The sequence below is a fragment of the Gigantopelta aegis genome, unplaced genomic scaffold (assembly GCF_016097555.1).
Source record: "Gigantopelta aegis isolate Gae_Host unplaced genomic scaffold, Gae_host_genome scaffold76, whole genome shotgun sequence".
Lineage (NCBI taxonomy): Eukaryota > Metazoa > Mollusca > Gastropoda > Neomphalida > Peltospiridae > Gigantopelta > Gigantopelta aegis.
In genome coordinates this window covers 1-12,802 of record NW_024537383.1, presented here as the reverse complement: position 1 = coordinate 12,802, position 12,802 = coordinate 1, and the positions used below count along the sequence as shown (strand labels likewise).

General features: G+C 35.0%; 1 protein-coding gene across 1 annotated transcript; it reads left to right on the top strand.

Annotated features, from left to right (window-relative positions):
- Positions 1-402: 402 nt before the first annotated feature.
- On the top strand, positions 403-12,788 carry LOC121367267. Its single transcript, XM_041491381.1, has 6 exons — positions 403-541; positions 3,718-3,765; positions 4,812-5,162; positions 8,673-8,897; positions 9,841-9,919; positions 12,197-12,788. Exons 1-6 carry the CDS (start codon positions 475-477, stop codon positions 12,786-12,788), a joined length of 1,362 nt encoding a protein of 453 aa, XP_041347315.1. The 5' UTR covers positions 403-474.
- Positions 12,789-12,802: the final 14 nt, after the last annotated feature.

Here is a 12,802-nt window from a genome sequence, read left to right as displayed (position 1 = left end):
CTCATTTACATATGAAGTATATTTAATATCGAGCCTTCTCAATGTCGTTATTCTTCCTGATTGCGACATGCGCTGGTGCTACCCTCTACACTACCCTACAACAGGTATCTATCGTTCACTATGTCATACACTTTCTGTTCTTCACACGCAACACTGCCAATGCAGGTTGCTCAACTGGTTTCTATTTTTGTCCCATTTACACACTCAAATAATACCCAGGTAGGTCAGATCGTTGGGAACCCAGGTATTCGTTTACTATTTACTTCCTGCTTTCGAGACTCAGTACAATAGACTAGAGATCGGTATGTTATGCACAATGTCGTCAGGTTCATAGTCGATACGCTAAGAGTCGTCTACAACTGCAAGCGTGAGAGTTAGTGGATGTAACTAAAGTGGATATAACTAAAACATAAACCACACAGAGTGTATTTTGTACCAGTATTACACCACGGAGCTGCACATTAACAACAAAACATGAAGACGGATACGTCATGGCAGATACTTGTTCTTAGTTTCGTTTTAACAACACATTCCTCCCTAGGTTCGTATACCAATATATACGTTTATAAGCACAAAATATAAATGAGAAACAGAGAGAGAGAGAGAGAGAGAGAGAGAGAGAGAGAGAGAGAGAGAGAGAGAGAGAGAGAGAGAGAGAGAGAGAGAGAGAGAGAATTGTTTTTCAATATTCTAAAAACACGTTTCTCTCGAGGTCTATATATATATATATATATATATATATATATATATATATATATATATATATATATATAACATTTAGAACACATTTCTCAAAGAAGGTTTAACTATGATTTATAGTTCCAATTCAATTTGATGAAAATTAACATTTTACGTTAAGAATTCACTTGTAATTGCCGTTCACAATCTTCTTCAACTGTATGTTTTGGATGGGTTTTTTTATACGTCAAATTGTTTCTGATATGAGTAACGCTACATTAATTGTAAACCGAGCTTATCTTACCATAGTGCAGAGTTTAAGTCTGCTATATTTAACAATCGACGAAAAATATAATCTAGGTGAGGTTTTATGAAACAGATAATAAAAACCTAATAATTATATATTCATATTTTTGAAGACTAAAGTGGTAACCCTTTGTCCGATAGCGTATCTGAGCGCAGTTACCCGAGATTTGCTCCATTTAGCACTAAACAAACCTGCAGATAAAGATTCACATATACACCATGTTTGGTATTTCAGATCTGTTTTCAGCATAGGTCTATATAGTTGAAGGACGACCAAGGCCGTACCCTGACAAATATCTTATGGGGGTGGGGTGGGGGGGGGGAGGCACTATTTTTATATAAATAATTTGTGACTAGTAGTGTCCGAAAAGTCTAAGAGGGTCCGGGGGCATGCTCCCTTGGAAAAAAATAAACATAAATTTTGAAGGCCTTAAAAATGATTTCCCGGCATCTGAATTACGAAATTAGCCATTTTCAAACAATAATTTTAAACTATTTTAATGATTATTTGGCAGAATATTATAACCTGAGAATGTTTTGTTTTTGTTGTTTTATTTAGATAACTTGCAAAGTTAGCCATTTTTAAACAGTGATTTTAGTTATCTTGTTGGACTTTTTAACCAATAATTATTTAGATGAGTTGGGACATGACGTTCTTGGATCGGAATCACTATATTGATTATTTTGCGGGGAATTATTAGGACATTCCTGTAAGGTATATTGGGTAGTTACAGCTCTTGTTTCTCAATGTCGCATCTTCAGTTTGTGGTATAGGTGGCATTGAAACATATTGTGTTTTTATTACAGTTCAATATTGTATATTTGTTACCGCTGAAGACTTTACAAATGCTAAAGAAGAATCATATTTTGGCAAGTATGAATTCTGAGGACATTAATTTGATGGGCTAATTGTCTCCAATTAGATTTTGTTGAGTAGATGTGTTATGGGAAAGGGAGACGCATGGCCTGTCCACTAAGGTGATCATGGGCCATACTTGCTCGTGTCCACCTTTTCAAGCGCCTTAGTGCTGAAAATGCCCTTTCACGTGCCACACTGCCAACAGGAGTAGTGAGGAATATTACCAGAATTCGGTGAATTGCTGGGAAATAATCTTTGTTGCGGGCTACCAAAGTGGTACAACCATCCGCTGGTCTTGTCTCTACTCGAGTATGTTGGAACAGGTGTTTCCACTTCTCTACGTCAACTTGAAGATACTCTTCTCGTTTCAGAACTTTTGAATTTAACTTGGCCATGCATGTTGGTGTCATGTGTTCCATATTCACGAGCATGGACGCTCCAGTAGCTACTAGGTTATTACGCTGGTTGGAAAACCTGGAGTCGAGATCTTGAACACGATGATAAATAAAAGGATAAAACACGTTCACCTTGAAATAACCTTTGGTACTCCGTGAAACGTCTGCGCCGGCATTTGATCTGCGGTATAAAACATTGACGGTCAGAGACGTATGGCCGTATAACATATTATAGCCTTTAGAATATTACCTTAGCGTGTGACATACGAAATACACGGAATGAGACATATTATAAGATTAAACGCTGACATGTCTATGCTATTTACTGAAGTAAACAACCCCAACAAAAACATTCTCTCGGGGGTGGGGGGGGGGGTGGTTACGGCCCTGAGGACATTTAGGGATTCGGGATTATACAGGGAAAGTTGGAGGTAAGAGAAAATTGGGAGTTGCAATACATAAGTTTCTTATCCTTTTTTCTTTAGTTTTGTTGTTATTGTTGTTGTTTTGTTTCTATTTCTATTTTTGTTTTTGTTTTTTTTCTTCTTTTTAGATTCATGTGTATGCCATGAAAACCTCGAAAACATCAAATCATTTTTAATTTTTTGACGTGTAATAAAACAATTATAAGAACACCTGTAATGAAGTTGAATAGCGGGGAGAGTATATAAAGAAGAACACTCAAAATTTGCAGAAAACCTGTTTATTGTTTTGTCTAACAATGGTAAACGTTTCCCTTTGTTACAAACTTTTTGAAATGGTTCTTGGTCCAATTATTTAACATAACAAATATTGTGTCGTTGAGATCCTATATTACGTCTACTGTACGTACTAAACAATAACTTCTTTCTTTACAGTTTGTTCTTTTTTCCATCAAGAAATGATTCTACGACAGTCACTTTCATCAACTGTTTGATATTTTCTATTGACTTTCGTCTACCGTCTATCTTCGCATGGCCGTACCACTTTAGACTTTTTCTGAGTGCAAGTCCTGTTATAAACATAGGGTTGGAGTTGAGGTGGGGTGGAACAAAAAACAGAAATATTGAAATGTTCCAAGAAGCAAAAACAAAATCTCAAAAATGTACATTCAATCATGAAGAAAAGACTGCGGGAGATGGTAACATAATATTGATAGCCAATCGCCCACGTTTCCTCAGTACGTACAGTAGCTAATGAATAGGTTTTCAATGTAATGCAGTTTTTGACATTAATATTTGTATCGTACACCGTTTTGAAAATAATACTATTAACAGACAACACAATCACCTGATTTTGTGTGAATTGTTAAAACATTGAGACGTTATAAGAAGAATTAAAGAGAATTAAAACAGAGAAAGAACCCAAAAGAAAACGGTAACAGCAACATTCGACTCTATTTATTTTCTTTAAGGGTCTGTGATGTTGAATGGATCCTACCAAGACTGTTTGTCCTTATTTTATTATATGCTATATGTGTATTCACTTTTGTCTTTCCAGCTAGCACGGCCTGCCCTGAATCCTTAACACAGAATTTTCCTAATTCAAGTATGTAATGAAATACGCGTGCCCCTTAAATTACATATAATTATATTACCATTGAAAACAATAAGACAAATAATAATCCCATAACAAACGTAAAACTATTTGTTCGTTTTATTGAAACTGCATAAGTAATGTTTTAATTATTTTAAGTGGCATCATAATGTAATGCTAGGCACAGACTAGCAACTGTCAAGACGAGGTTGACTAATGGGTATGGGCGTTTATGTAATAGTTTGGTTTCTAGCCGACCATGTACAGGTACCCCACAAACCAGTTTGTTTTGACGAAAAGACACAAAAGAATTTTGTTTGTTTAACGACACCACTGGCCCTATTGATGTAAGTTACACAAGTTTTAAATCAATTAACATGGGTGAATTAAATATATATATGTATATACGCCTGGAAATTATCTTTCACCTCGGATACAATATCATGCTGATACATTATCTAGACAAGATAGTTTAACATGTATTACAAAGCGGGCGTGATTACAGTAGCATATTGATCAATTAATGCTCAGTTTACCGTTGCTCGACACCCAATAACCGATGTATGTTTGTGCTAGTATGTCGTTAAACATTAATTTATTCACTGATTACGATAGCGGCTGCACCATTGCAATGCACACGCTAAGCACACACAGCTAACCGTTAACCCCTGTAAGAGGAAGTAGCAGTAAGTCATATGTCACTTGCACTTTCACAAACCATGGCTTTGATATACCAGGAGTTGGGACGGGGAGAAACATATGTGTCCAAAACCTCAAACGAGTAAATAACCACCGAGCTACGCCAAGTCAATGGGAATAGATCTAATAGAAGGCGGACACTTTGTATGAGCTTCAACACTGAAACAGTCTCTATGTGCTCTGTAATGTTGTAGTATTTAGATTTATAATCGTATTTTATTTATTTAAATTAAACGTAGTGTTATTGTTATATTGTTTTAGTTGTTAATAATAATAATAATAATAATGCAATAATAATGTATTATTGTCCTTATTATGATTATTATTATTTAGTATGATTATTATTATTATATTTTTAGTCGCACATATGTGTAAAGATGAAGCCATCAGAGGTGTTACCAGCCTACTGCTTGACGTGTCCCTACCAGTCAACACAGAAACCACCTGCAACTGTTCTCTTTACGCATCACACCACACGGTGGTTGGCATATCTACCGTCAAACTCCCAGACACGAACTGTGAATCAACACTGACGATAGACACACAGATTAAGCTGACTTATAGTTGTGTAAATGACAACAATTCAGTTGGGTATGGAGCAAATATTGTACGAAATATTACTCAAGCTAGTAATTTGATTCAGCTGGAAACAAGAAATGCACCCATTAACGTCACTTACTGTTTAACTATCGACAGTAAAGGAGGCGGAGGTATAAATACTTCATTTCGAATGTATGTGTATATCGTCAGTCTATTTGTGTATTTATGCATGCGTGTTTATGAATGTTTTTTTCTAGGTATATTTTATGACGCTTGCTTGTAAAAATCTAAATGTATAACGAATTATTTTTATTTACCGACGACGTAGCTATGAAATATATAGGTCTACAGAAACAATGAAAGTGATATTCGATGAAAAGTCATATTTCCACTGTATTTTAGCTACAGTAAAAATATAGGAATCATATTTATATTTTTGTGAACAAATTCATGATTCAATTATCTCCCTTGTACATTATTACTTTTTAATTACTGAGGTCAATGTCGCTTCATCGATGTTTAGAAAATAGAAAAACAATGTAATTTAGACAATTGTACTTATAAAACGTGGATATTAAGTTTAATTACGGTAAAATATCTAAAACTGATTGAATGCGGAGTATGAAGCTAAAAAATGGTGACACAATATTCTATCGTTGAGTGTAAGTTAAAGTTTAACTTCCAGTTCGATTCAAGTGTTGTTGGTGTTTTTAACGATCGCTTTGTCAGGTATGTTTGCACAGCAATATTATAAAATAAGTATTAATTTAATAGTTAAATAAAGATAATAATCATATTTGTTTTAAAAAGTCAAAGTAAAAAAAAAGCAGTTTGAGCACATTGATTTTTTTATCTTATCATCGGCTATTGGACGTCAAACATATGGTCATTCTGACACTGTTTTATTTTTTTTAGAGGAAACCAGCTGTCGCCACATAGGCTACTCTTTTACGACAGGCAGCAACGGATATTTTATTTGCGCTTCCCACAGGCAGGATAGCACAAACCATGGCTTTTGTTGAACCAGTTATGGATCACTGGTCGGTGCAAGTGGTTTAAACCTACCCATTGAGCCGTGCGGAGCACTCACTCAGGGTTTGGAGTCGATATCTGGATTAAAAATCCCATGCCTCGACTGGGATATAAACCCAGTACCTACCAGCCTGTAGACCGATGGCCTAACCACGACGCCATATATATATATATGATGTGCAAATAACATATTTTCATTCATTGCTTCGCAATTCGTGAAAATATAGTTTTCACACATCATTCGTTGACATAAAAATCGTATTGGAAAAAATTAAATAGCCTGTTTCTGGCGATGTTAAAGTTAAAGTTTGTTTGTTTAACGACACCACTAGAGCGTGTTTATTTTATTTGTCATCGGCTTTTTTAACGCCTACAATTGTATATATACAAGTTAAATTTTCTTTTGTTTAACGACATCACTAGAGCACATTGATTAAGTAATGTCAAATGGATGTCAACAATTAGGTAATACTGACACGTAGTCATCAGAGGAAACCTGCTACATTTCTGTTAGCAGCAAGGGGTGTTTTATATGCACTTTTCCGCTAATAGGAAAGCACATACCACGGCCTTAGACCAGTCGTGGTGCACTGTTGGAACGAGAAAACCCCAATCAGTGGAATGGTTTCACTGAGGTGGTTCGATCCTACAACGCAAGCACTCAACCGACTGAGCTATATCCATCCCTACTATTGTATATATAACGCATTTGTTTATTTTATAATATTTATCTCTTTTCAGTCAATGTATTTCTGTTCGTCCTAATATTTGTAGCAGTCGGAATATATATTAGGTAATAAAAAGACGTTTAGCCTACTGAATTACAAACTTTCCGCCGTTATACGATTTACTTTATTCTGATTGGAATGAATGAATGAATGAATGAATGTTTAACGACACCCCAGCACGAAAAATACATCGGTTATTGGGTGTCAAACTATGGTAATGCAAACATTATTATTATTATTATTATTATTATTATTATTATTATTCTGATTGGACGACGTCACTTAAAAACAGTGTCCAATTTCACAAAACATCGTAACCCTAATTTTGGACGTAACCGTAAATGTACGACTACACCATAATTCTTATTACTGTTACAGTACAATAAATATAGTCAGAAATACACATATTTCAAGGTGGTTTTTTTTCAAAATGCACCCTGTTTTATGATTATGTGAAATAGATGCCAAACACTTGTAAATGTATACCCGGTATAACTGCGAGTCACAGACGTAAACTTACGATGTTTTGTGAAATTATCTACAGAATGTTATTGGTCGATAAACTTCAAAAAATTACATCATTACATCAAATGCGACGTCATTACGTGAAACGGGGCACGAAAAGGACGTTAGTAACCGAGTTGTGTGTGATTTGAACTAAATAAGTTGTAACTATAAAAATTGTTTGATATTTCTGTGTGAATTTATCGATGTCACTAATTTATAATGACTCAGGACAGTCCCTCTAAAATAAATAAATAAATAAAATTACCGAAAAGACAGCATTTGTTTTTTTAAATTTATATAGCTTGACACCGCTCTTGATACAGGCAAAAAACAAAACAAAAAACAAACAAACAAAAGATGATGATGATAATAATAATAATAATAATAATAATAATAAAATCAAACAAAACGAACATTACCTTTATGTCAATTCAATTCTTTTATTTATACGAGAACTCGTATATTGATATATTTTGGGACCAGTTGTTCAAATGATTAGTCAACTATTTTAGAAACCCAAAATGGAAACATTTATTTTTATACATATGTTTTAAAAAAACAAAACAAAACATATCTTGCAACATATCATCGATTATCTTACTACGACCTTTCATGAATGCCAACCAAACAAGTTGAGTGATACAAATCGAGATCAATTATGAGTAATGAATTTGATATTAAACTCGCCACCACCCCGCACCATGTCTATGTCCCTCGTGTAACAAGTATCATTGTCACTCCCTAAAGCTCGCCGATGCCATATAACCGTAAATAAAATGTGTTGAGTGCGTCGTTAAATAAAATAGTTCCTTCCCTAATTAAAAGCTCGAAACTACTGAGGACTATTTCACTCGGGACACAAACACCATACAAAATGGAAGTTAATCCAATATCCCATAAATATTCACAAAATTTCACAAAATTAAAAAAAAAACGATATTATAAATGCCCGTGGTCAGCATAACAATACAATAATCGAATATATCGGTATATAATATATTAATAAACAGGTTTGTAAAGTATTTGAAAGGTGCGATATTTTGGTGAAACTTAAGACAGCGCACAAGCAAAATTTCTGGTTAAAAGTCAAGGTCTCAAAAACTGATTTGTTCACTCATCCGAGTAGTTCACTTTTAAGCATTTTTGTTCTTGTTTAAATGTAGTTCGGTTTGGCCAGTTGGTGGAGCTTTTCTTTGTTTGCTTGGTTTGTTTCTTGTGGAATTGTTTGTTGTGTGTTTGTTTCTTTGTTTGTTTGTTGTTGTTTTTTTTATTTTGGGGGAGGGGTTTGGATGGTGGGATCGGTGGATGTCTGTTTGTTTCTTTTTGTGTTTGTTTCTTTTTGTTTCTTTGTTGTTTCTTTGTTTGTTTGATGGTGTTGCTCTTTTCCCCCTATCATCTTGTTCGTGTCTGTAGGTTCGTTGACTCTTGAGTGTTATTCGCCAGACGGTAGATCGATGACGAGATCAACCCAGTCAGACGATAAAACCACCTCACAGAGATCCACAACACCAGGTTCAACACGATTAGAATCAACCAAGTCAGACGACAAAACCACCTCACAGAGATCCACAATACCAGCTTTAACACGATTAGAAGACAAACAGACAGTCAGACAGGCAGGCGCAGAAGATTTTCCAGGTACTGAAAAGTATAATAGTCTACAAAACAACACCCCAGTGGACATAACACAAGCAATAAATAAACAAATAAATACCAGTATAGCATAAAATAAAATGTACAAAAAATGTAATACAAAATGCATAGCCCATATAACACCATGTTGTCAAAGGTATTGCATTCATCAACTCAGACCAGTAAATGCCACATTTGTTAGTCACTGGAAAAAGTTTCCCTTTGGTAATTTTGTCATACACCATTTAGATTAATGTGGTTCATATATTACTTTTATAGTATATATTTTAAAGATTTATGTTAGATTATCGCCACACAATCTGCGCGCACACGCACACACAGTTATGTGTGTGTGTGTGGTGCGTGCGTTTGTGCGTCTGCTTTGTAGTGTTTGAACATAAAATACCACCATCCCAGAAATACTGTAAGTGATGATATCGTTATAATTACAAACATACTGAATGGGTGTTGTTTTGTTTTGATTCATTTGTTTCCGGTAATCGTGGTATGCAACGCCATATTAGAGAGTATAATAATAATAATACACACTGAAGTTTTACCAATGATACTGGATAAAGACTGACACTGAGAACGTATGTGTTTAGTATTCATGTTATTTATCAAATATTATCGTTAAAACTCATGGGAGTGGAGTAGATGACAGTAGAAAAATTGCATTGCATGCTTCATAAATAAACAAATCGTTAGGCAAACGTAAACAAGTTGACATAATATATAACATTTCATAACACAATGTGTCAAATTGCATGTTCGTAATTGTCCAGGTAACATGCCAACAAACACTATCACACACCCAACTTTTTCAACTTCTGTAACAACCCTAAAATATTACATTATGTTATCAATTGTCTCATCTACTGTCTATTGTAAGAAGCTATATACAAATTGTAACATTTGAATTATTAGCATAAAATGGTTGAATATTTAGTTCCAGCTGTAGCAGGTGGTGTCGGTGCTGTAGTGGTAATTGCCGTAGTAGTCATCGTTGTTGTCGTCTTGGTCAAAAGGTAAGCACAATGCACTGTAGCATTATTTGTATTATGTTTTTGTTATTGGAATCGTAGTTGTTAGGTGCAGTGGACAAATGCCCAGAACATAATTCAATGTTGATTTAAATTATATACTTAATATGAAGTTGATTGTGTGTGTCTTGTTAAGTGTAGACGTGACTGTAAAGTAACTAAAATTAGAATATTGCATTAGTATAAATGTACTGTTCAAAATAAGTAGTGGGTGTTCAAAATATAGCATATTTTTACTATAATATTTTTATAGGAATTATTACAATTTTACAACACAATACATCAGGATGGAATGCTCATATCTGGTAAATTTAACATGGCCAGATGAAACACAAATTGACCAAAGGTAGAGAGGGTGAATTTGACGTTTCTGCTTCAGGGTTAATAACGGGTGAAACCCCCGCGATTTGTCAAACATGCACGGAGCCGGTGATGCATGCTCTTTAACAAGCGTCTAATCGGATTTTGGGGAATCCTGACCCATTTTCCTTGGAAAGCAACTCCCAAGTCGGCCAAAGTGGTCGTCTGACATTTGCGTTGTCTGAGACGTCACCTCATGATGTCCCAGACTTGTTTGATGAGTGAAAGGTCGGGCTCAGAGCTTGCCAAGGAAGTCTGATTTGGTAGTCTTTAATATCTAACCGAGAATTTAGTATGTAAACTAATTTAAAGAAATGCAAACAAAATACATTAATTGGCATCATTTAATAGCTCAGCAGAATATTACATTTTATTACACCGCGGTGACGGAGATACCCGTGAGAGATTTTTCATATCCCACAATGTGAGATATGCTTTTTGAGAGGTCATGACCTCCGATCACTTTTCGCACCCTTGTTTTGGCTTTGTACATAATAAATGTAGCATATCTTACCGTAATTTCACTTGAAAGCCATATTTAGTAAAAGGTACAATGTTTTAATCACAAGATTTTCTTCAAACACATTCAGGTGTGTTGTTAAAAAAAAAAAAAAAATCAATAGCAATTTTGCACTGAAATTTTTCCAGCATTCTTAAAACGGAAACGTAATGTACCGAATTTATAGTTATTGTAAGGAGATGCAAAGTGACGTCATTGGAATACCGACGTCATTCAAATTCAAAACTAATTATTTCAATTCCTATGTATTTGTTTGCTTTTTAGTATACACATGCTTTACAATTTACAGCTGTTTACTACTAGTGTGTGTTATTTGTTTTAATTATTTTTATTTTTGGGATGGAGGGACTCTATGACATTGCGAAAGCATAAATACTTTAATAGTATAAAAAGAGTGCATACGCAAAGAAGGGTTATGCGCTCTGAATCACTCCGCTGTTTTGTTTACGTTCAGTGTCCTGTTTAGTGAGAGACAAAAAATATATTTGGCGACTCAAATTAATAATGTAGCGCGTTGTAATAAATAGAATACTATACTCGTCCCCGTGAGAGACCGTTTATATTACAACTCGTGTGTTGTCGATCGTACATCACTCGCTTCCGCTCGTGTGTTGTCGATCGAAAACACACTCGTTGTAATATAAACGGTCTCTCACGGGGGACTCGTTTAGTATTCTCTATGTATCACTTGTAAAAAGATGTTATATTTCGTAATTCTAATACATTTTAAAATTAAAGTAATAGTTTTATTTTAATATATGCATCGGTATGGAATATTGTGAGCTATGAAAACAATACAAAGTTTATTCAGTGAAACAGAATTAGATACTCGCACTAAATGAAATAAATTTCACGTTAGATGCATTCGATAGTTTGTGACATAGCATATATTAAATTGTATAAATGAATATACTGTTCAATGTACATTTTGATATATATATATATATATATATATATATATATATATATATATATATATATATATAAATTACTGTAAATATCACACTTTCATATTATGCATGAAAGAGGAGCTCCCACACCAAACCAAAAAACGAAACCAAAACAATAACACACAAACACTCTTGCCCCCCCACCCACCCAGCAAAGGAAAACAAAATAAAACAAAACAAAAACAAAACAAAAAACTTAAAATAAACAACACAACCCCCCCCCCCCCCAAAAAAAAACACAAAAACAAACCCTAACAACAACAGACAAACAAATATTAAACACAAACCCAGAACAAAACAAACAAACAAACAAACAAACAAAACGCAACAATAGAACAGACAACAAGAAGAAGAACAACAACACCCCCATCCATGAAATGCCTATAAATTTTGTGAAATAATCACCTAATATATTATATTTCGTTCATGCAGGAGACGCAACAAGAAACATGGGCGTAATCCGGACAACGATGGAGGCTATTGCAATATGGACGCGGATCCTTACAAATACCAGAACACCAACTCATCTGGAAGACATTCAGGAGTTTCAGCAGACCCAAACCAGACTGGCAACGAAACGATTCACTCTCCATCAGACGACTATGCATCTATTGATGACGAAGCTGTATGCACTACTCGGAAACCGCAGGTCGCCCTAAAACCAAACCTGCCTAGCACAAGTAACCATGGTGACTTCCAACCAGAATCTGACCACGATGACGTGTCAAACATGTACGCCAAGGTTAACAAAAACAAGAAGCCGGCCAAATCTGTGAATGAAGCCGCCATGCCGGTTATGCACGTTAATGAGCTCTATGCTGTGGTTGACAAAACTAAAAAGACGAAACCATCTTTGAAGTCTAAACCTTATGGTGATGTGTACGCCGTGGTAAACAAACACAAGAAGTCAGGAGGGAAGAGTCCTGAATCTAAAGGTCAAGGTCGCGAGTCTGAGGTACCCGGTGATGTCTACACTGAAGTAAGAAAACCGAAGAAGTCTGGGAATAATCCGAAACATCCCTAAAGGTTCACCAGGAC